The 25,340-nt window shown below is 39.8% G+C and overlaps 2 protein-coding genes across 4 annotated transcripts in view; one reads left to right on the top strand and one right to left on the bottom strand.

Moving 5' to 3' along the window:
• nes (nestin) overlaps window positions 1-1,748 on the bottom strand; it is an 88,004-nt gene extending 86,256 nt beyond the window's left edge. The window contains exon 1 of one of the 2 annotated variants that reach the window (XM_067600464.1): window positions 1,660-1,748. The gene's annotated coding sequence lies outside the window, so the exon portion shown is untranslated. The remainder of the gene's footprint in view (window positions 1-1,659) is intronic. The other variant, XM_067600465.1, reaches the window with a different exon arrangement.
• Window positions 1,702-24,880, top strand: capn7 (calpain 7). 2 transcript variants are annotated; one of them, XM_067600467.1, is made up of 21 exons: window positions 1,702-1,783; window positions 3,009-3,117; window positions 5,955-6,112; window positions 6,205-6,272; window positions 6,653-6,886; window positions 7,792-7,878; window positions 8,409-8,535; window positions 9,672-9,757; window positions 10,284-10,377; window positions 10,743-10,889; window positions 11,317-11,423; window positions 11,588-11,708; window positions 12,386-12,530; window positions 12,754-12,853; window positions 13,019-13,154; window positions 13,286-13,361; window positions 13,657-13,802; window positions 15,301-15,363; window positions 16,449-16,579; window positions 18,761-18,853; window positions 20,873-24,880. In XM_067600467.1, exons 1-21 carry the CDS (start codon window positions 1,721-1,723, stop codon window positions 21,015-21,017), a joined length of 2,436 nt encoding a protein of 811 aa, XP_067456568.1. In that variant the 5' UTR covers window positions 1,702-1,720; the 3' UTR covers window positions 21,018-24,880. The 2 variants fall into 2 exon arrangements, with proteins under 2 accessions (XP_067456568.1, XP_067456567.1); XM_067600466.1 differs by lacking the exon at window positions 1,702-1,783 and adding an exon at window positions 2,347-2,720.
• Window positions 24,881-25,340: the final 460 nt, after the last annotated feature.

A 25,340-nucleotide genomic window follows, 5' to 3' on the forward strand; every position in this document is an offset into this window, starting at 1 on the left:
TTTTTATTTTCTTTATCCATGACTACGATCTTTCCCTGCTGTAACCTTAACCAAGTTGTTGGGTCATTTTGGAGGGCAATGACATATAACCTTGTCTATGTATGAGGGCCTATAAATCATTTTTGGTTACACATGAGAGAACATTGTTTCTTTCATGCTAGATTAAGAAACATCTGCGTTACACGTTAGTGATGTGGTGACACAATCCCGGTATTAAGCCACCAAAAAGAAAACATGAAGACGAAGAGAAATAAGAAGAGAAAGTTCACGGAGGTTGGCGTTTTTGCGAGAGGTGGCATCTGAACGATGCAGGAGCCCTGAGATCCCAGCTAAAATATGAAGCTCAAAACCAAAGTATGTCCTGAGGTGTCAGCAAGTCGGGACACATAATTTTAAGGGTCGCAGAGAGCAGGGTTTAGAGAACAGGGGTGACACAGACAAGTCTGATGATGAGGTGTAGAAACATAGTATATGAGTTAGGTAAAGACAAAGTTTGTACTCAGTATGTACTGTGCGCTCCTGCATTCATATTTCTGTAATAGTGTGTGGCACTGGAAAAGTATGAGTTAAAGTGCAACAAAGTAATGCATTGATAATGTTGATTTTTTTAATTGAAAAAGCTAAGTATAAAAGTTTAAAATCCAATGCTATCTATATTAAAGTCATTTCTAGTCAACTATCCTAAAGTTTGAACAACTTAATTTTGGTTACAGAGTTTAAACTGTTGATGTTATTTCTTTTGCAGTCCAATAAAGCTGCAACATATAATTACAGACCACTGTTCAGAGAATAAAATCCAAGGTGATCGTGCTGTGAAGTTAACGATATTTTAGCACTAATAAATGGATTTCAGGAAATTTGATTATCGTGATAATGACGTTACCGTTTACAGTGATATTTTTACCTACAATAATCGCAGCGGGAAAATTTTGATTCAGGCACATCCCTAATTGTCAGTGCCACTGTTACTTACCTCAAGTAGATGAAGTCCAGTCAGGTCGGCATCTGGCTGTTGTATAGGATTGTTATTCATCATGTAGAAATTTAGCAAATCTTCTGTTGTCGACGGGAAGACAGCGGGACCTGTTCTCACACAGGTGAGTGCACACCATCTTAATTAACAGCTAGCTAAATGGCTGCCATAGCTAGCTGTCAGTTGAGCATTTAAGCAACTAATAAGCACTAGCAGGACGTTGCAATAGCCAAGTCAAGACAAAACAGTTAGCTCAAACGAACTAGACCAAAGTGAAGACTTGACTGAAGTTTTATGGCGGTTTGTCTTGAAACTGTCACGCATGCGCAATTTCTATAAAATGCGTCTTCGTTCCTTTGATATATGAGGAAAAATCATTCAAATCTAATAGTTACAAAATTATTTTATGTCCTATGATAGGTTTTTTATTATTCATTGTGAAGGATTGATTTGGGTACAAAATTCTGATGATAAAAAGTTAAACCTTTGGATCACAAATCATGCCTTTTTACATTACCACGAAAGACGCTGTATTATAAAGATGACTAAATTATGAATGGTGAAAATAACGGGAAAGATCGCGCTAACAACGTTACCGTTTACAGTGATATTTTTACCTACAATAATCGCAGCGGGAAAATTTTGATTCAGACACATCCCTAATTGTCAGTGCCACTGTTACTTACCTCAAGTAGATGGAGTCCAGTCAGGTGGGCGTCTGGCTGTTGTGTAGGATTGTTATTCATCATGCAGAAATTTGGCACATCTCCTGTTGTCGACGAGAAGACAGCGGGACCTGTACACACACAGGTGAGGGGCACCATCTTAATTAACATCTAACGTTAACTAAATGGCTGCCATAGGTAGCTGTCAGTTGAGCATTGAAGCAGCTAATAAGGAACAGATTGGTAAGTTTCTGAAACATAACGGTACCTTAAAATAAGCACTAGCAGGACGTTACAATAGCCAAGTCGAGACAAAACAGTTAGCTCGAACGAACTCAGACCAAAGTGAAGACTTGACTGAAGTTTCGTGGCGGTTTGTCTTCAAACTGTCGCGCACGCGCAGGTGCGGCTTCATTCCTTTGATATATTAGGAAGAATCATTTAAATCTAATAGTTACAAAATTATCTTATGTCCTGTGATAGGTTCTTTATTGTTCATTGCGAGGGATTGATTTGGGTACAAAATTCTAATTATAAATGGTTAAACCTTTAGAACATAAATCACGCCTTTTTAAAGTTACCCCGAAAGACGCTGTATTGTAAAGATGACTAAATTATGAATGGTGAAAATAACGGGAAATAATGTAAATTTACCGTTTCTTACTGCATTTGAATGCAGCACATGGGATTGCCTGCGCTCCCTACTGCGACTGCGCGAGTTGTGTCTCCCGGAAACAACATGGTTGTTTTGGTATCCGCAAGTACAGCAGTCATCTGTCAAAAGGTAAAAGGTTGACATCAACTGGCCGGTTTTGGCCACTGGATTAAGGACGCTCTTCAGAATTATCTTCACTATGCTTTTTCCGAGTTGATGAAACGAACTGTGTTGCCAGTGAAAGACAGATATTTTGTTAATTTGGCGAATACGGTGGCTAACGGTTAGCTTCGCTGGCTAACTCTGTCAACAAGTTGTGTTAAGCATGGACTGTACGGCTCTGGAGCTCGATGCTGTCAAATTTGCCAAAACAGCTGTCACCTATGACCAGAATGGCAAATATAATGAGGCTGTGTTTTATTATAAGGTAAGTGGTTATACATTTCAACATGACATGTAAACACCTTCTACTGTCAACGTTAGCATTTTGCTTTAAAGAATTCACTTTCACTTGCACATTGTAATGTGCCTCTGGATTTTAGCTAATTGGACACATAATCACATTAAAGAGTAGGCGAAGATTTTTTTTTTTTTTTTTTACTTTTCTATGAATCAGATTACAGTAACAAGTGGGTTACATTTTGGGGCCAGTGTGTGACAGCTGACTGCAGTATCTTTTTATAACCACTGCTTGCTGTGGGATTGTTTGCTACAGGAGGCAGCCCAGGCCCTGATATATGCTGGCATGGCAGGGTCCAAACTGGAAGGAATCCAGGACAAAGTGAATGAATACTTGGATCGGGTCCAAGCCCTCCACAATGCCTGTAAGTTCAACTGACTGACAGACATAAAAATGATCCACTGTTTCATTTTACTTTTTCTACTTTTAACTGATGCTCATTACCAAATTGACAAGAACTCTGACTAAGACACTGGAAGTTTAGTGTTCGGTTACAGGATGCTTACACAGGACCCACTGTAAAAACAAAACCTGAACAGATTCTAATCTTTACAGTACTTTTTGGTCAACTTACTAAATTGCATACATGGTGTTTTGTTAAACCTTTGCTCAGCAATGCACATTGTCTTTTTTTTGCATTATAAAATATTTTGCCACAATAGCTTTACACCCCTATTCTCTACAAGGTTGACAATATTTCAAGTCTTTCTTAAAGGTATACTATGCAGGATATGTCTGTTAGTTTTTGTAAACACACAGTATTCAAAGTTGGCCCCTCCTCCCCAAGCGAGCTAGAGGGTGAGTGAAGAGAGCGAGCAGCGCTGGCGAGAACAAAGCTGTGAATCAGATATATAAAACATTGTTTTCTGATAGTTTCATGGTGGTTACAAATAAACACACCCACACCTCCGCACACCACCACACAACCCTGCGGGAAGGTGCCGTATTGCCAGATTTTGTGTGAATGCAGAGCTTCATCCTGTCCACTGTGGCCTCTCTGCTCTGCCTGTGTGGAGCTCAGCTCCGCCCTGCAGCTCTTTGTACATCCATGACACAGAGACAGAGAGCAGAGTGGAGCAGAGGACAAAGATGGAGACAGTGATGTAACCTGGTCGCTATGTTTTTATAGAGTCCCGACCTCACTTCCTGCGCGCTGTTATTGTCTGGGGGCTTGACTCCCACTGCCCAGAGGTTGACGCCCAGAAATGTCTTGAACACAGCAAATTAATAATAAGAAAACACAGGCAAAGGGCAGAGTCTCTGCAGATAAATACACCATCACACACTTCTAGTGGGTCATAAGTGATGATTGAGAGGGATTACTTTTGTATGAGCCCATACATTGTTTTTTATGAAAATCCTGCATAGTATACCTGTAAAACAAGGCCCAGGTGCCCACATGAAATATGTTTTTGTTGCTGTAATACAGACTACAGAAGATCCCTTCATAATGCGCTTACAATGGAAGTGATGGGGGACAAAATCCACAGTCCTCCTTCTGTGCAAAAATGTATTTAAAAGTTTATCTGAAGTTAATATGAAGCTTCAGCGTCCGAATGAGTCAAATCAAGTAGATATCTTTCAACGTTACAGTCTTTTTAGTGCCAAAGTCCCTCTTTTTGTTACTATACCGAGGAAACACAAAGAGGGAATTTGATGATAAAAAGACTGTAAATGTGTCAGATATCCACTTGATATGACTAACTCAGACTGCTGAAGCTGAATATAAGCTTCACAGAGACTTTTAAATGACTGTGTGGAAACACTGTGGATTTTGGCCTCCATCATTTCCAATGAAAACATGTTTGAAGGGGATCTTTTAATAGCCAGACTTCAAAAATTGTGAACCTGTCCTTTAAGTTAACTTTATTTCAGTGTTAAAAAATGAACTGCCCCTTTTAATTTTTGTTAGATCTACATTAACACCGTGTCAACAATACATATTGATTTGCATACTGCAAAACAGTATTTGCTGTTGGAAACTCAAACATAGAAGACAAACAAAAAGTCAACATGGACATCATGAAAATGGTGTTGTGCTTTTGGTGGCATCTTTGGCATGATTGGCATGATTTAAAAGGTTTCTGACAGTCATGAACAGCAGGAGGTTTTAATGACTTCACCGTGTTTCTAGTGCTGTAAATGTTGAGGACTAAACCTGCAATTATTCATCCCTCATTACTGTTCTTTTACATATTAATCTAATCTGATCTAAAATCCTAGAGAGGTGAAGTGGTAGTAATTAGCAATAAAGCTCACAGAAATAGTACTAAACTAAGGACATACTTTCTCAGTTTCTCTCTGACTACTTTTTTCCATGACTCTGCTCACATGATGGGTGTGTGTGCACACAAGGGTGTGACTACAGTGACAGTGGGAGTGTCCTGTCTTGTTGGACGGCCAGTGGATGACGTCTGGTACTGTGTAGTACAGTGTGTAGCTGTTGACTGTTCCTGCTTCTTTCTGTGAGATGAAACGCAAATTTTACTGTAACAGCTGCTTAAATAGAGGAGTGTGGTTGTCGTTTTTTAATTCTCATAACCTATTTCATGATAGCTCAGTATTTTTCACCCATCCAGAAAAAATACACGTTCAACCATTTGCTCATTATACTTTTAATATCTTAACTCATTCTGAAGTTGCAACGCTTTCTGTATCTAAACCAGGAATAACCCCGGCGTGAACCTGACGTTTAACCGAATGAGTCCACCCTCATTGATAAAAATGGGGTGGACAAAATATTAGAAACAAAAAACAGCTTCTAAAATTATCATTAAATTGAGTTAACACCTCTCTAACAGTTCCAACAAAAACTGAACATTATAACCCTCATAAAGGTTATTATATGTATTTTCTATATGTATTTTGTACTAGTAAAACAAGGAGAAACATATTGAGTTTCAGTCTGAGACTATAACTGGGCTCCAGTCCAACCAGCCATGGTTGGCTAAATTAGTTCAAACATGGACATAAAAAAACTTCTGTGGAAAAGATGCAATAAAGCCGCCCAAATTGAAAAGATTTTCCTGTTTGTAGTTGTAACAACACTAACTGATGGAGAAATATTAGCAATGTGAATGAGCAATCTGTTGATGCACATGAGGGACGTTGTCTTTTGTTTACTCAGCCGCCTGGATACTCTAATTACAAAGTGTCTGTTTTGTGTCCCAACCATTTCTTCCCTTGACCTTCTGACCCCAGTCCAGGCACAGAAGAGCGACCCGCTGAAGTCTCGGCAGCAGGTGGACCTGGAACGTGCCCACTTCCTGGTCACCCAGGCCTTCGAGGAAGACGAGAAGGGAAACGGTGATGAAGCCATTGAACTGTACACTCAGGCTGTGGAGCTGTGCATTAAAACAGTAGGTCTCTCACTCTCTGTCCGTCTTTCTGTCTTTACTCTGTCAGTCACAGAGGCCCAACTTGTTTGTTTCTCCTTCTGTGTTTGCAACAGTCCAACGAGACGTCGGACCAGGCACTGCAGACCAAGCTGAAGCAGCTAGCACGTCAGGCTTTAGACAGGTAAATGTTCCTCAACTGTAGTTATAAATGTCTACTGGACAAAGCTGTATTGTATTATTTATTATTATATTCCATAACGTCTCCACTACAGCTCCAATGTTGACCGGAAGCATCTTAGAAGTAGCTTGTCTTCAAGCAGCTCATTCCTAAACCTCCAGATTTTGTTTTCTTGTGTTTCTTGCTCTTTCTTCCCTTTTGTTGTTTCTACACCTGGAAAATATACATTCTAAGCAATAAATTATCCCTAAAAGAGATTCCTCACCATAAATAAAGATCTGTGTCCTATATTTTTACATTGTTGTGGTGTAATCAAGTATTTTCTGAAACAAAGTGAATGGATTTTCCAGACTGAACTAAAAAAAAAAACTATGTTCTGTCAGGGCGGAGGGTCTTAAAGAATCCCAGTCCAAATCAATTCCAGCTCAGGACAGGACGGGACCATCTGTGACCAAGCCTAACAGTGGTGGCACTCCTGGGGGACCGGTCCGCCAGTTTTTTCCCCTCGGACCAGACTTCACCGTCCACGACCGACCGCAGCCCCAGCCGGTCCGGGCGGTCCAGTCCAGCGAGCCCCATGGTCAGCGCTACACGTCTGATGAGATCGAGGTGCTCAGGTGAGTCAGCTGCTGCCCAGTGATGCTACTTCACATAGATCCCGGTGGATCTGAGGAACTTTTTGATACTACTCTCCAGTCAGGAGAAAGTCCTGGAAAAAGACAAAGTTGACTAAAACATCTTCCGAGAAATGTTTTTAATCTGCAGTGAAATAACGATTGTTATGTGAACAGTCACAGGGGTCTGAATATGTGACTCTTGAAGGCTTTTAAAGGCAGTGAACAGAAACAATTCAGACTCATATTTGACTTCTGCGATTCAAATCAGACTTAGAGAAAAAATCTGAGACCAGAGTTAAAGTTTTGATTAGGATTTCTTCAGCCAATTTCATAGAATACTGATACTCCACTTGCAGCATCTTTAGCATAGACTAACCTGTATCCACCAAAAAAAAAGTACACAAGTCACTGAAAATATCTTGGGAAAAAGGTGGAAATCCAACAATTGATCAGTTTGACCCAAAACTTGTCTGGAAAAAGGTGATAAAATTCTTTACTTTAGCACCATCTGCTGGTGGTCTGCAGGCTACACACTCAGAGATCAGGTCAGGTCACACAGACTGAACCAATTTTATCTGTGATTGTTTCATTTTTCTACAAACAAACATTTACCGTATGTAATCAGCATGATTTGCACGTCGCTATCACAGAATAATACAAATAATAATAATCATAGATAAATTCTACATCTAGCTAGTTAAAATTGTTATTGATTATTGATTTATTTTTTCCTTTTTTCACTACTGGATTGCTATCTTGTTTTCCTAATTCATTTTAGGTCAAATAAATACAACGGCATTCCTATATTGCTGACTAATCATGTTTTAATTGTCACTACCCACAGTATTGACTCAAATCAACACCTGATCAAGCTGTTCTGATCCGTTAATCCTTTTCATTTTCAGGACTACGTCTACGATCAATGGCATAGCCTACGTGCCGTTCATGAGCGTGGACCTGAAGGAGCGCTTTGCCTTTCCTGTCCCTTTCTCGTGAGTCTGCTTTCTGTTATTTTTTGACAGCGTTATTTATAGCAGCGCAGCGTCAAAGCCATTCAAGCTATTACACAAGTTAATGGATCAGCCTCACATTCAGAATTTCACTGTTCTGTAACCTTCTGCTTTTCCATTTCACTAAAAATGCTCCTTTAACTTGTGTTGGCACCATTTGTTTCAACAATGCTACAGCTGACAAGGACTCAGTACTTCTACTAACATATCTGCTATGTCACAGTTGTAGTTTTTTTTTTAATTGTTTGTCGAGATTCAAATAATCAGTAAAGAATACTTACATCTTATTATCTGCAGCTTCAGTCCAGAAGTATCAGCTGTTAAAAAGCTACTGCATATCGTTGGAACTGCAGTATTTACAGTTGGTGAGATTTTTTAGATGAGGTTTGGTGTGATGAACAAACAAAAAAAAGAGCAGCTACAGTCGGTGTCAGTTGGATCCGAATCTATGAGGCGAACGCACTTTAACTCTTTGTGTTTCCTGTAATTTCTTTTAATTCTTTCAACCACAGGGACAAAACAGGGAAACTGGCACTGTCACCCAAACAGAAAGCCATCTTCTCCCGCTGGGTCCGGCCAGATGAGATCTGCAATAACCCCACCATGATCATGTCTGTGTCCAGCTTCAGCATCAAACAGGTCAGATAAGCAGCCGGAGTCGGTGGATCCAGCTATAGCCTACAGTATTACAGCCCGACTGAGGCCGATACAGAAATCAATATTTGAGAGTAAAAAAAATCTGCTACTGATTGTTTATTTTATGAGTTTATGTAAAATATTTGGCAAATCAAACAGCCTTGATTCAGATCCCTTAATTTGTCTTTTTTTAATTTTTAAGAGTTGTGATAATCTTAACTCTCTTTGTAAATGACCTGAAACCTGGTTTGACGTTTCTGTCCTGCAGTTTCACTTATCAGCCCACATATACGCTGATAATATTATATCTGACGTAAGCCAGTATCAGCCTGGATGATTTATGCGTCTAGCTCTTTACTGTATGTTGTATATTAGGGCTGCAACTAACAGTTGTTTTCATTATTGATTAATCTGTCAGTCATTCTCTCAGTTTATGGATTAGTTGTTTGCCACATAACATGTCTGAAAATGGTAGAAAATGTCGATCAGTGTTTCCCAAGATGACGTCCTTAAATGTCATGTTTTGTCCACAACCTAAAGATATTCAGTTTACTGTCACAGAGGACTAAAGAAACCAGACTGTTCACATTTGAGAAGCTGGAATCAGACTCCATGACTCCAAACAAATAATCGATTATCAAAATAGTTGGCAACTAATTGATTTATCGTCTAATCATTGCAGCTCTATTGTATACTGACAGTTACTCATTTGGCTTTTTGTCAGTTGTAGTGTGAGAGACTTCATCTGCATCTATGGCACATTTAAGCTCGTTAAGTGTTTGTATTTGATTATTAAATGGAGAATAATATTATCATCTAATTGTAATCATTTGCTTTGTGCCTACCTGTGTATCTTTTGAGGCCGACTGGTTTACTCCATATTTAAAATATTTGTTAACTCTACTTCTCTCAGTTCTCAGCTGTGTTGTATGTTTCTGTCCTGTGTGGAAATGTTTAAATTCAGCCAGTAGATGGCGTCACATCATCATAGATAAGGATCTTCATGGCAGACATAACACATGTCAGGGGTGTCCATGCATTGTCCAAAGCTCTTTCTGTGCTTTGTGTTTGTATTTGTACGAAGACTCAAACAGCACTCAATTTGTTTGTTCATCGTAATCTGATCTGCTGTTGTCCAGACGGTGGTGTCTGACTGTTCGTTCGTGGCGTCGCTCGCCATCAGCGCGGCCTACGAGAGGCGCTACAACAAGAAACTTATCACCAGGTACTGTGTTGCTTTAAGGGTTTGACCCATATTTGTTGTCCAAGGCTTATGAAACGCATCTAAAACAGCTTTTAATTCAATAAGAAACTCTGAAGAATTCCAGGGTAGTAAAGTCAAAGTAATCCTTTATACTGTGGCGTGATTACCAGTTGTGATTAAATCAGATTTGTTTGAGTTTTTCTTTTTAAAGAAACTCACCACATTGTTTGTAGTATGTTAGAAGCCTGAAATAAACTAAATATTTAATTTAATTTAATTTAATCTAATAAAAAGCAACTTTGTGCTTCATACAGCATCAAAGCCAAACACTTACCTGCACTTATCTGCTCCTTCTGAGCTTCAATCTCTGAGCAGTAAAGTAAAGGAAAACATGGTCTTAGCATTACGCAGACTGGAAAATTGAGATAGGAGTCAACCCTGAGACTTTATGTGTGTGTGTGTGTGTGTGTGTGTGTGTGTGTGTGTGTGTGTGTGTGTGTGTGTGTGTGTGTGTGTGTATGTATGTGTGTGTGTGTGTGTCTTACAGCATCATCTACCCTCAGAACAGACGAGGAGAGCCAGAGTATAACCCCTGTGGGAAGTACATGGTCAAGCTTCACATCAACGGAGTCCCCAGGAAGGTAAAAGACAAATCACCACAGTCAGCACATCTATGGAGACACAGAAACACAAAGGGGGGCCAGAAAAAGACGCCAGATATACAGTAGAATAGAAGAGCATTTAAAAAATGCAATACAAGTAGTGTGATGTTGCAAATATTCTTCATTTCCTGTTTCTGAATGGAAAAGGTTACAGAAGAAAAATTATTTTCTCTGTTATTGTAAAATAGTAACACAAATTTTCTCCAAGTGCCCTTAAAACATATGCACGCATTCAGTTATAAAATTTAAAGTATTCATCTATTTATCATCATCAACTCTTTCATACAACATCCGCCAAGCAGCCAGTACTCCGCAGTGACAGCGTGTCTCTGTCCCCGTCGCAGGTGATCATAGACGACTACCTGCCAGTGGATCGTAACGGAGAGCTGCTGTGTTCCTACTCCAGCAACAGGAACGAGCTCTGGGTCTCTCTTATAGAGAAGGCCTACATGAAGGTGATGGGAGGCTACGACTTCCCCGGATCCAACTCGGTAGGTGAAGGTGGAGAAACCGGGAGATGCAACTATTTTTAAACTAATTATTTCAGCTGCTACAGTGAAGCTGCTCAGAGTTCAACACTAGAAGGCTGGTTGTGTTTGACAGCTCCCAGATATAAAATGATTAAAGAACATTTAGCAATGAGGAACAAAGAAAATCTGTCATTTAAATATAACTTAAAGGTCTTTTGTTTTACTTGGCAAGTCTGGAAGTTTGGGGGGGGAAAAAACCCATCTGATCACTTCTAGACCTTGAAAGGTTTTTAAATTGCACAAAATCTGCATAAATATTTGCTGCTGTATTCCTGATCCATCCTCAGCAGACATCATACTGAATGTAAACCAAAGTTAGATGTTTTTCAAGAGTTTAGGTTGTGGAAAAAGTAAGAATTCGTGTATTTGCTCTGTTTTTTTTTTACAGAACATTGATCTACATGCGCTCACTGGCTGGATCCCTGAACGCATCGCTATGCACTCTGACAATCAGTCATTCAGCAAGGACGACACCTTCCGCATGCTCTTCCAGAGGTCAGTAACACTCATTTTCACCGTATTTGTGTTTTTATGTCTTCACTTCTGTCTGTCTCTTGTTTTTTGTCTTTCTTCGCCTTTTTTTGTCCTTCGGACATCTGATCTCTGCTTTTAATCTCCCTCTGTGTTTTCTTCTTCTTCTTCTCTCCCTCCGTATCCAGGTTTCACAGGGGTGACGTCCTCATCACCACGGCAACGGGGGTGATGACAGAGGCAGAAGGGGAGAAATGGGGTTTAGTGCCAACACATGCCTATGCTGTACTTGACATCAGGGATTACAAGGTTAGCATAATTAAAGTAATATTTGCATGTCATTATAAGCACTTATATTTAGAGTCAGGTGGTAAAAACTTCAGCTTTAATGATTCATTAGGAACAACTGAGCCTGGTACAAAGCTAACGACTTGAACATTATAAAAGTCAATGGCAAATTTGGTTTCTCAATTAGCTTAGTTGGCTCCATGTGCTACTTAAGTCTAAATGAAATGGTTTAAATTCAACACTACTCTGCAAGTAGCATAAAGTTAGCCTAGCCTCATCACTACAACATTCTGTTAGCATCCCATTCACATATTTATCATCTGAGAGTTTGTTAGTTCATTTAAATGAAGTAAGGATTGCACATCATGTCATTTGTGACTGATGTCTTGTTTAATAGGCAGCTCATGTCAGTAGAAACCTACAAAGGGTGAGAAAATGAGGTGTTTTCACCAAATCAAACACTCTCAGTTGAAAGCAGATAAATTATATTTTTAAAATTTTCCACTTAATATTCTGTAAGAAATCCAAATTGAAGCACATATACAATTTGATTCTTAAAATCCCGCTCCTCGCTGCATTAATGAAGGTTTCTGGTAAATGATGGAACTCACGAGTCTCTATGGCCGGTAGATAAATGAGTAGGAATTCTGCCCTTTCTTGTAATTAACCCTGTATCTGCCGGCGTGTTGCCGTCTTAGGGAATGCGTTTCCTGCAGCTGAAGAATCCGTGGAGCCATTTACGGTGGAAGGGGCGCTACAGCGAGCGAGACGAGAAGAACTGGACACCTGAACTCCTCAAATACCTCAACTTTGACCCCAAGACAGCACAGAAGTTCGATAACGGTATTCTCATTCTTTCATTCTACCTGCTGGTTCCCTTTTCTCTTAAATATCTACGTTTGAACATAATTGAACCAGATCAACAGCAGAAGTTGGGGTAAAGTGACTATTAACTTAAATCTACTGAAGGATTATTTGAGGATCTTTCCTGCACATATCTGAAAATGATTTATTGCTTGAATCAGTGAACGTATACTGACATTTTACACCATTTTTTGCTCTCCAGGTGTTTTCTGGATCGCATGGGAGGACCTGTGTCAATACTATGATGTCATTTACCTGAGCTGGAACCCCGCCCTGTTCAAAGACTCCACCTGTATTCACAGGTGTGTTTGTAGATATTTGATTATACAATAGATACCAGATATCCAGTATATAACTGGTGTAAAAATCAAAATGTTGGCTAATATTATTTTTTTTTACATACAACACTACCACTTACTATTCTGAAGTCTGACGTGTGTGTGTTCTGGTTTGTGTGCCGTCTGCAGTAGCTGGGATGGGAGACAGGGACCAGTGAAGGACGTCTACAGTCTGGCCAACAACCCCCAGTACAAGCTGGAGGTCCAGTGTCCAACAGGAGGGGCTGCTGTGTGGGTGCTGCTCACCAGACACATCACTGACAAGGTAGAGATACGGAGCCGGGAGATAATAATATCATCTCATGATGTATTTGTATTTTGTTCAAACCTCAATACCAGTAATGAGATCATGTAAGACCTCACTTTTATCTGATGACTGTTTGTTTGTTCTTCTAGGAGGACTTTGCACAAAACAGGGAGTTTATCACCCTGGTCGTTTACAAGACAGATGGGAAGAAGGTTTACTATCCAGGTAAGGTTTCTCTGCGGCACTGAACTGTGAGATTTGTTGATGGCAGCACTTTTTTATCATGTCTTTCTATTTGTCACACAGTCACAACAAGGTCAGGTGTCTTGAGAAGAAAGATTAGTCCTTTTCTGATACATTATTCCATTTACAAAGACAGATGTGTTACAAACACCACCAAATAAACCTCCTGACTTCCATGAAATGCAGATAGTTCCAGTAAAGGTTGAGCTTTTCCTTAACTGTCAGCTGCAGTCTTTTATTCTCTATAAACGACTCTCCTCCTGTCTTCCCTCCGCAGCGGACCCTCCTCCTTACATTGATGGCATCCGCATCAACAGTCCCCACTACCTGACAAAGATGAGGCTGACCAGCGCAGGGAGTCACACCTTCACGCTGGTGGTTTCTCAGTATGAGAAACAGAACACCATCAACTACACTCTGCGGGTGAGAAAAACTTCTTTTATTTGTGTCGATGCTCATGATTTGAATCGTCTGCCTCAGAGCTCAACTCGTCACTCTGTGTCACAGAACAATACAGAACAAAGGATTAAAGCTGAAGCCTTTTAGTCTTCAAATAGGCTCAGTGTCTCACCTCAGTGTCTTGAGGTCGGTTGTCTGTACGGATCGGTTGATATGGAACAACCTGATACAGTAAACTGTGTTGTTTAACTTTATTTTAGAAGGAAGAACTAACGCTGACTGTTTCATAAAGCAGATAGTAGGTTTTTACATTGATATGTCTGACAGGCAGCCATTTGTTTTTGTGCATTTGTGCAGTAAAATCAACTGGCGAAGACTTGAAACTTGCTTGAAATGGTGCAGCGAGCAGCGTGTCTGCTTTAGTTTTTGTCAAATGTGTGTCTTGTGGGTAATGCAGTTGGAGAACAGGGACTGTTTTGAACAAATTGTGTTGGTTCATACAGGTAATGGAGGTAAGACCTCAGTCCTCAATCTAAATACGTCCTCCTCATCTGCTCTCCTTGTAAATTAAAATTCACCTCACATATTGTTTTCTATTACAGCCGCTGCTGCACTTCTGGAAAACGTCAGCTCCTTGAGAGTGGCTAAGGGAGTCAGGGACTTTAGTGTGTGTGTGTGTGTGTGTGTGTGTGTGTGTGTGTGTGACCCAAATATATTTTTTGTCATTTATAATTTATGGTCTCCTCTTGCGAACTGCAGCGAGGACCGTGGAGAAGTGTTTATACTGAATCACTCATTAAAGAAAAGCATGTCCTCTGTACACGTGTCTGCTGTGAGGTGTGTGTGTGTGTGTGTGTGTGTGTGTGTGTGTGTGTGTGTGTGTGTGTGTGTGTGTGTAGTCTTGAGCAACACAACTGTCATATCCAATGCTCTCTCTCTCTCTGTCTCTCTCCACTGAGCCGTCCGTGGGAGCGATCTCCCCTCAGCTCAGATCAGCGTTTCTCTTTGAAAACCGTCTAGAGAACGACTCTCTTGTTCACTGAGTTTTCACCAGAGATCAAAGCAAGAAGCAGGAAACGTGATTTCTGTTCTGATGTCGCATTTATCAAAACAGCGCTCGAATTAAAAACTCTATTTTGTGTGCAGATATTCATACATTAATTAACAACCTCGTTCCAAAGTGAGATATCCAACATTTGGAAACATTTTACACTTTGTCGAATTAAATGGCTTTTAACGAAAATGAAAAGCAATATTAAGTAATCTTTTTGTGTTGTTTGCTCTGTAGATTTCTACATATGTTCTTTTATTCATCAGCTTTTGCGCCAGAGCATTAACATATTTATATTTCTTCACGTGTCCTGTTGGCTTTCTGGTTTATATAACTCACTCACATTGGAATAACACCCAACATCTCTCTTTTCTTTGTTTTAAACCCTCGTCTGCCAACTTTATTTTTTTTTTTTTTTGTGAGACGCAGTCATGTTCGTTGTTAAATAACAGGTTTTGTTTCTTTCTGTAGGTGTACTCCGGATGCAAATTCACCTTCTCCAAGATCCCAAATCCCTTCTCTCACACCAAAAGGGTATGTTATCTACACATCGACAGGCAGTATGTGTTTTATTGTTCAGTCTGCGTCTGGGATGTTAGTCAGCACAATCATCAACATCACTGGGATGTTCAGTTGTTTCTGTAGGTGTAGTTTACTGGTAAAAACATCTTGTAAATGTGTTGTTTAAAGCTATAATATGTAATTATTCCACATTAAAATGTCTAAAAACAACTAGACCTATGTTATATATGTTGTTGAGTTGTGTTCTTACATTATCCCAAATGTTTCCAACAAGTTTCAAACCCAGAGAAATCTGTAATTTAATCAAAGTAACGGACCGTTTCATTTGGTCGCCTGTCGATGGCGTCATACCTCCTCTACCAAAGAGTAAACACGCACAAGATGCATACGGCGGCGCTGTGTTTGTCCGCTACAATGGCGTCTACCAAAGAGTAACTTACACACATACAAGATAATACATCGGCGTTGTGGTTGTTCCACACAAACTTGTTATAAATTGACTTTTATTCAGTTTTAAGCCACATTTTCATGATAAATTTAGGTGGTTTTTAACTATATCTTTTAGCCGGAAGAAGGATTTTAGTCATTGGACGTCTGGATCTTAAGTTATCAGAGAAATAAACTGGACAAACGTTAGCAGCAGCTCGGCTAACAGCCCCTCCAGGAAGTCCGGTGGTCACCGAACATCGTCGGAGAAATATTGATTTTTTTTTTAGGTGAAACAGCTTTAGTTAGTATTTTAACGATTTTAATCTGCAGATACGTTTGTTCTGGAGAGGAGGAGACCTCTGCGGGTAAAAACATCCGAACGATTTACACTGGAGTAATCCTATCCCGGTGAAACTGGTTATTTAACAATGAAGACAACAACTCCCATGATCCCTTGCTACTTCACACCGTCATCACACCCCGTCTTTTGTTATTGTTTTGATTGCAGGGTCTGAAATTACTGCGTTTAAGTTGACCTGACGCTTTCTTTTATGCAACACATTCAGTGGAATTTGAAGGTTTAGGATCACTGAGTTGTATCTAATGTTTTGGTGCTGGCCGACTATTTGATCCGAAAAAGTGATTGTGATTCTGTCTTCTGTCTTCAGATTAATGGTCAGTGGAAGGGACCCACTGCCGGTGGTTGTGGGAACTATAAGGACTCGTACAAACACAACCCGATCTATCAGGTGAACCTGGAGCGGTCAGGACCCCTGCTCATCGAACTGCGAGGATCCAGGTCAGGATAAAACCAGATCGGCCTTTCTGTTAATATCTGACAATGACTAGTCAATGTAGCTTCAACTCTTATGGTTTTAAGTCTGTAAAACCCACATCATGCTGTCTAAAAACAACCTTAAAACAAACTTCAACTCTGCTACCAAGGATGTATTTAACATTTCTGGCACATGCCACCAGATGGTAACGTCATTCAGTCAGTCCACCACTTTGGGCCACACTGACAAGTCTTAACATCTATTGGATAGATGTAATTTTGTACAGATATTCATGGTCCTCAGAGGATGAATCCTAATTACTTTGATGACAGGGCCACCAGTAGGACAGTTTTCACCTATCCAGCGTATCTCAATAACTATCGGATGGATTGGCACAACATTTGTTTTGTTCCCAGATCCCATTTATCTCAACCATCTGTGCTTAAGTACAGTCTCACAGAGCCACTAGCATGGCTGCAGACTCTTAGTCGTGTTAGACTTTTCTTCTTCCTGTGGATAACTGACCGTAAGTTACCAGTGTTACATCATGTCCAGATTTTTCTAGCAGCTCTAATAGATTTTGATAACAGACAATGTTTCAGTGTTTAGTCTTGGCTCCTCCATGTAGTCAACAAACTGCATGGTCAACATGCTGACGAAGGGGAAAAAATTAAACTTCTGACTCCTGTTACAAGGAATGTCATCATAATATTGTGTGCGTGTATCAGAATGACGACATTTTGACAGATTTTGTCACATTCCCTTTGTGATATTTAGATGGATGCGAAATTTGAGTAGTTACAAATGTTATAAATCTGTAGAAATTTAGAAATGACGGCACCCATTTGGTCTCACTTAACTTTAAAAGACTTATTAAATAAACGACCAATGGGATGACTCTGTGACTTTACACACTTTGGCCTCTGGATCCTTCTCTCTGACTGTCGCATTCTGCCTCACTAACACACACACACACACACACACACACACACACACACACACACACCAGGATGACTCAGCGACTCAGCATTGTTTAATTCTCTCTCCAAACTCCAAACTTGTGACATGACAAACATTCTGTTACTTACATTACTTTATACACAATAACATAATCTAACATAATGACTTAATTGTTTTTAACTGTATTTTCTACAGTCAATTAGAAATAAGTGTGACTGTACACTTACATCCTTATATCACCAGTATGTACAAACAGTAAAGAGATCAGGAACGCACATGTGAATGATTTTGACGGTAAAAATGTTATTATTGTACTCAGACTGCAGCCAGACTGCATTACAGCAGGGTTCACTTGGCGGCCAGACAGCATCACAAGTTATTTACGACTGTATTTACTGTATTTCTCCCATAACAAATTAAATAGGTCAGAAATATTGTATGTCACTAGAGCTCCTCATCATCCTGAATGATGCTCCAGATAGATATCTGAGAGACAGATTAGCCAATAATGATACATCAGTCAATATTCATTTTGTACATGACATAAACAAACCAATATATGTACTGAGCTGGACATTTTACAGTCGTCAGTCGTCTCTGGTGGACAAATTATGCAATCGAGACACTGTTTCTAAACTACGTCAAACATATCTTTGACATTTCGGCACTGCAGCTTCTCGCTACTTGTTACGATGTGACGATACAAATGTTTCTGTGATAAACTAAAGCCATGAATCAAATGTCTGACTGACATCAGCCAGCAGATTGAATATACAGGGTTTTTCCATTAGTCCGTGTCACTACAGGATCTGCAGATATTTGGTTATATTTGGTTATTTAGTCAGTGAAACAGTTATAAATACTGTCTGATGAAGAGCTGTAGACAACAGCAAACCTCCAACAGGTAAACAACTTGACGTGCTTTACTGGTGAAAAACACTTGCAGCATGTCAGCACGGCTTCACTGCTCACAGCACGTCACCCCCCCCCCAAAAAAAGCACAGAAAAACCTTAATAGTCCATTAAAACTTAATTAAAGATGAACATAAAAACAGCAGAATTTACCAACTCAAAGTCAGTCATTTAAAAATATAGTATAATATATATAAAATAAATAAAAGTGAGAAACAAAAGAAGACTGAATGACTTTTTATTTAAAGGAGGCCGACTGTTTCTCTACTGCTGGAACAATAAAATATCAGTAATTATTCCCTGCATCTTGTTTTCTGTCTGTGCGTCTGCAGGCAGTACAGTGTCGGTTTTGAGATGGTGACAGTGTCGAATGTCGGGGATCCGGGACCGGCTGCCTTCCAGAAGAAGAGCAGTGGAGATTACAGGTACATCAGGCCTAACAGCTAACAGAAACATACTGAGGACCAGGCATCAGTAGAGAAAAACCACCATCTCATCACCTTCTCTAACCGGTTTCCTGCTTGGAAGTCGGGACTTCACAGTCATTTACCATCATTACACAACGATAACGTGAAATTATTATCCAACCTCGCTGTGTGGACACAGCAGTGGACAAGAAATAAAGCAAATAACAGTCAATAATTTAATTCGTTACAAGTAATAATAGATTTGAATGCTTGTAGAGAAACACGGAACATTCGAAATGTTACATAACTCGGTAATTTATGTTACGATATTATGAAACACAAGCACATTTCATGCTCTCATAAAGTAGACTGTCAACATGTCTACTGGTCAGTGTTGCTCTGTTAAAGTTATTCAAGGGGAAACTGTGTCATGATAGAAACTCTTAACGATCACACATAACTATAAGTTAATGACGGAGACGTTTCCACGTTGTATTTTACTGGTTGGTCTCATTTCTACAAGACTGTCTCATATGTAATCAGACAATGAATCCATGTTTCCCACAGTTTCATGTGTTGCATGTAAAGATACGATCACATTACACTTCTGTACTATGAGTATTCACTCTGTGTCCTATTAATTTCTTTAGGAGCTCGCTTGGTGGACAAATTCTAGCGTTTCCTGTTTCAGTGCGATAGGCTGGAGAGGTGAAGGTCAGAGTTCATCTCAGCTCACCTTTGACCGAGCAGATGTGCTTGATCAGCCAATAGAAACACTGCTGCGCCGTGTCGAATGGAAAATGGAAAATATTATATTCTAGTGTGTTTTGTCACCAGTTTTAGTACATTATCACACAACCAGACTATAAAACGTAGCGTCGCACACTGTTTACAGTTTGTGATTGCTCTGATCAATCATTACTCGCATCAGAAACGTGACATCACGTCCTTTTGCGAGTCCGAGCGCGAAGAAGTTTTGTTGAACGAAAACATAATGTAAGTAAAGATTTATTTATCCAGCAAAACAACAAAAGTTACAAAGTGCTTCACATTAAAAACATCAAATAAACTATAATATAATAACACGATTTATACTCACAAAATAGGAAATTAAAGAGAGTTTACGAAATAGACAATAAAAGAAGAAAGTAGACTGTATATCATGAGCGTACTTGTACATGTGTTAGTAGAGCACAACTTATAAACCAAACCTGATCATGCAAACATGGTTCAATAACTCCACCATTGACCAGCTCGACTCTGAAGGCTCTTGGTTAGAAATTCATGTCCAATGAAGATCAATTTATTACTTCACTACTTTTCCTGAATTCAACAGTCCTTATTTGCCTTATTATTAGTGTGTGTTTAACCAGGCTCATTATTTTATCTGTTTCATTGTGTTCTCTTCTTCTACAGAGTTGTGGGAGAAATTGCTTCACTTCTAAGTAAAACTAAAATCTAAATGTAGAAACATAACAGAGCCACGTGCTGTCAAAAGGCAGTCTACCCAAAGACCACCTGCATGTGTTAAACAGTATTAGTCACACGTTTATGCATAACGTGAGCGTTAAAGCACCACATTGTCCTCCGAAGAATTAAAGACAAATCTGATTTCATGAGATCAAACACTCAGTTGGGAATTAATTAAAACGAACAAAGAACGTCATCAGCGAGTGTGTCAGTGTGTTTGTAACATCGCATACAGTGTGAAAGTGAGTTTGCAGACGCGCATCAGCAACAGTCGCTGACCGAGTCAAGCAGACAAGAACTCATTGTGACCGTCTCCACAGGAATTTCCAACACAAATGAGCGCAACGAGGATGTCACATAGGTCGGCCACGTGTCCCTGGAGATAACATGTCTTTATATACATGCTGCTGTAAACTCATCTGTTCTGTGTAACGCTACATTAAGTCAATAGCGTTTTGCAAATTAGTCTGTAACTGTTTTTTTTTTTTTTTTTTTTTTTTTATCTGGATTGAAACTGTGATGCTGTGTCGCCTCCCGCTCTGAACTGATTCTCTTTTTTTTTTCCAGATGCGGCTTCTGCTACATGGAAGCCGAACACGTCCCAGCAGGCATCTACAACGTCATTCCCACCACCTTCCTCCCCAAACAGGAAGGACCCTTCTTCTTGGACTTTGCCAGCACCGCACCCCTCAAAGTCTCTCAGCTGCAGTGAAGACGGAGCTGGAAAGAGGACGGGGGCAGGGATTTGGAGAGAGAGAGAGATTTGCAAGGATATAGAATATCATTGGGTATTTCTGAAACTGAACTTTGGATGTGATGAGGTGAACAAGGCCTCAGTAAAAACCCAAAGAGCCCAGAATGTGACTGGTACAATCTTTTCCCCGTCTTCTCTCACTTAAAACCTTCGCAGAGGTAAATGGACACATCCTTGGCTTCAACAGCAGCTTGAGGATATCACAGAGTTATAGTAAAGGAATAAATTATTAACAAGAGGAACTTCTGAGTGGAATAAAAAGTCAAGACGTTTGGTGACAGAAAACAAATAAGTCTCACCAAAATTTCACCAAACAGAGAGCGATGATTAGAGCGGCAACATAGACACAGTATGTCTATTTATCTCCAGTGAACTGAGCTTACAACCACCAGATGGAATATTTAAAATAAATACAGCAGTTTCGGTCTGAGGGATCTCACCGACCACATCCTGGATTCAACTGGTTGTGGAGGAGTAACAGGTTGAAATAAACACCAGCTGTCAGCCACGAGCTGCAAAATTAGGCTTCTTTTCAGGTTCTCTTTTGCCGCAATGAGCACCTCAACAGTCTAGAAGTGTATTCTTAGTACCTGGTTTTGGAGTTTCTGGAATATTATGAAGTTTTTGAGATTCCACACAGGGAAAGTAACTTCCTCAGAGAAGTAGGAGGACACCTGTGGACATCCCTGTCCACGTATTTTAGTTTACTTTTGGTTTGGGGATGTTTATCCTGGTTTGGTCCCCTTGATTCCAGTGAAGGAAAATCTTAATCTTCTACAGCAGAGTGCTTCTAACTATGTCAACAGTTTGTGTTTGTCCCTTTCCTGTTTCAACATGACGATGCCCCTGTGCACAAAGCTAGCTCTGTAAAGAAATGGTTTTCCCAGTTTGGTGTGGAAGAATGTGGCCTCAACCCCATCCAACACCTTCTGGGATGAACTGGAACACTGACTCCGAGCCAGACCTTATCACCCAGTATCAGTGATGCTCTTGTGGCTGAATGGGAGCAAATCCCTGCAGCCTGGTGGAAAACCTGAAACCAGAGTGGAGGATTTATAGCAGGAGATTAACGGCCATGGTTTTGGATTTAGATGTTTAACTTTCACATGTAGGTGTAATGATGATAGCTGAGATTTGGGATGAAATTTGCCGTTGTCTCTAGAACAACCGCCTTTTCATTTTCAAAAATCAGGCGAGTTACAGCGAGTGAAACGTCCATCCAGTCAGATATAAGAAGGGATGATGATGATATCTCGGTAAGAGAGACCCATCAATCGTCTAGTGTACAGACAACTTGATCTGACAGCTGTCTAGTGAATTCATCCAAGCTCTGACAAATAATAAGGAGCAAAGAAAAAGCTTTGTCGGGCTATATGCTTCAGCTGCTTCTATATATCACACTGTCGCTTCTCCACTGAAAATAGAAAGACCACCTGGAGTAGAAACCAGGCTGTTCTGAGCTATAAATACAATAAAATAATAAAGCAGAAAGGAATAATATTTAGGGTCATTATAACCTCTGATAAATCAGCACAAGATGCTTGAGATGCTCACTGCTGCAAAACTACTTGAATAAGAAGAAGTTGCTTGATGATGAAACTGTTCAATAGTCTGAAGAGTCTCTGACAAAATAATAAAAGCTGTTTCAGAGTCCGTCAGAGCCTCTGTGGCCGGTGGAAGAAAAAAAAAGGAAAGTTAGTTTACTTAAATGAACCGTGAAGGTTTTTTTTGTTTTTTTTTTTAAATTCTCAGGAGCAGTGCAGCAGAGCAGCACCACAGGGAATCCAGTACGGCAGCGGTAGAATGATGTCTCTTCATGTTGTCTGTGGATGTGACGGCGGAGTGAGAAATATCAGCCTGATTTCACTGACAGGCCTCATGTCAGCACTCAGCACTGCTGGAGACAGTTATCACACAGTGTATGTGTTATAAAGTACCTGTATGTGTGTGTGTGTGTGTGTGTGTGTGTGTGTGTAAATGTATGACTGTTGCTATCCACCTTTTACAGGTAAAAAAAACTGTAACGTGTTGCCAAGTACACATCCTCTATTTACTTTTATGTTGACATATTTCTAATTTTTTTTTACAGTACATGGGAATGAATCTGTCACTTTGTTTCTTCACATAGAACCATCTGACTGTGTGCACCTTGTTTCCTCAGTTTACAGTATGGAAACTTTCCACACCGCAAACACCCATCAGCAGTCTGTTATGTAATAATGTAGTCGCTATATTCTACGCTGCTTAACTCTACGACACTAGCAAAGCTTTGTAGTTGAGTCACAAATTCCTTGGCAACCGAGTCTTGTTTAGTGAACTGGTGTATTAGATTCAGTTCTTCCTCAGATGTGCTGTGAACACATCGGCAACGCTGAAAATGAAAATACACGTAGAGATTACGTTGCGTCATGTGGAAGCAGTCAGCAGATTTCACACTCAGAGTTGTGTTTCAGACAAAAAATGTGTGCATGAACAGTTACTAACTGTGAGTCAAAGTAACAAATGTCATTGACTCTCGGTTGGACTTCCTTTGAATTGCGTCGTGACTTGCCGAAAGGAAACAGAACCGTGGACCTTTTTTCTCTCTGTTACGTTGCATCGATTCGACTTTTTATCTAGAGTTATCTAGAGAGAAGCCAATTTGAAAAGTAAATGAATCAAAGTCTATTTATGACCTTTATGAACAGTATTTGGACAGATATTCTTAACTAAAGGTCCACTTTCTAGCTTTTTTTGGTACTTTCAACAACGTCTTCATCAGCAATGACGAGTTTACTCAGTTGTCATGGGGCTGGTGATGGTCACATGATGACAACTGAGCAAACTCAGTTTGTTGATGAAGGCCGTTGACCTCGGTTAAAAACTCGACTGTCCTCGCTCAGTGCACAGCGCCCTGTTGCCACGGCAACGGTCTGCAAGAAATGATCATTAAATCTCAAATAAGTGATTAGTTTATAACCTCAAAACCCCCCCAGAGATCTCAAGGTGACTCTTTCAAATTGTTTTGTATGATCAACCATACGAAACCTAAAAATATTCATTTTACTCTGATATAAAACAGAGAAAAGCAGCAAATTCTCACATTTGAGAAGAAGAACGAGCAAATTTTTTGTCTTCTGCTCGTCAAATGACTGATCAACTCATTAGCTGAGTTTTCTATCCTCTTAATAAGCTGCTGTGCATTTAGAGGCTTCAAACAGGATTGTCACTTTCTTGCACATAAACCTTTTTAAATGATGTTCATTATGTCGACCAGACGCTCTGGCTGAGAGAGCAGCCTTGTAGCGTAGAGTCATCTGTCTTATTTGTCTCAGTAAATATACAAAGTCTCCATTATTTCATGTGCAAATTATGTAATTTAGCTGCAACAGTGATAAACTGCGACCTGGTTCACAGTAAAGCTATTCTTTCTGCAGGAGCATTGTGACAATTTTCACCCATAATTGCTGTTAAAATAATTCAAAATAACACCAGTGCTGACAGGTTGACGACTGTAACTGAGATAATTATGTCTGTAGGGTGAAAGGTTGAAATGTTCTGCCAGAGTGAAATATAGCTTTAACGATACATTGCCAAGCACTTCTGTCAAATGTCTACTTGTTTATTAGTGATGAATGATTACTGTCATGAATACCATAATCTTATTTCACCATATTCGGTTACGTCTTTTTAATTGGGCAACAAGCCGACACATTGAAAGATGCAGCAGGACAATCTTGCAGGAACCTGCTGAATGAGTGATGATGTAATGTTTGCAGAACTTGCACTAAATGTTTGGTAGAGTGACGTGTTCAAACTTTGAATACAGAAAATCAAACCTGCTCCCGTCTGTGCTTTTTTTATTCATCGATTTATTTGGGAGGGAAATGGGGCTTTTATTTTGATAGGAATGAAATTCATTCAAATGTACTTCTGAATCATGAAGGGATGTTTGTTTTGTTTTTTAACCTTTTATTTGTGAAGATTTTCAAATTAAGTTACATTAAGTAAGTGACAAGGAGACATTGACAAGTAAATAAACAATAATGAGGAAATAAAGGATAAGAACCACCAGTCCACTGTACAGCTGTCCATATTATCAAACAGGTACATGAGCAAGATAGGAGGGTAAAGAGAGTATCATTGGTCCTTCATGTGCTCTAGCACTGGACTCCATATCCTGGAGAACTTCAGAGTGTTACCAGAAAGTTCATATCTCAGTCTTTCCACATGCAGGATGCTTATGAGTTCCTTCAGCCGGGTCTCAAACGTGGGAACTAGATCAGACTTCCACAGTTTCAG

This window comes from Thunnus thynnus, chromosome 10 (assembly GCF_963924715.1).
Source record: "Thunnus thynnus chromosome 10, fThuThy2.1, whole genome shotgun sequence".
Classification (NCBI taxonomy): domain Eukaryota; kingdom Metazoa; phylum Chordata; class Actinopteri; order Scombriformes; family Scombridae; genus Thunnus; species Thunnus thynnus.

Coding starts and splice junctions, on each gene's coding strand:
- capn7 (XM_067600466.1), top strand. CDS start 2,619: ATGGACTGTACGGCTCTGGAGCTCGATGCTGTCAAATTTGCCAAAACA. Junction 6,113..6,204: donor TGGAGCTGTGCATTAAAACA/GTAGGTCTCTCA, acceptor TGTTTGCAACAG/TCCAACGAGACGTCGGACCA. Junction 11,709..12,385: donor TTGACATCAGGGATTACAAG/GTTAGCATAATT, acceptor TTGCCGTCTTAG/GGAATGCGTTTCCTGCAGCT.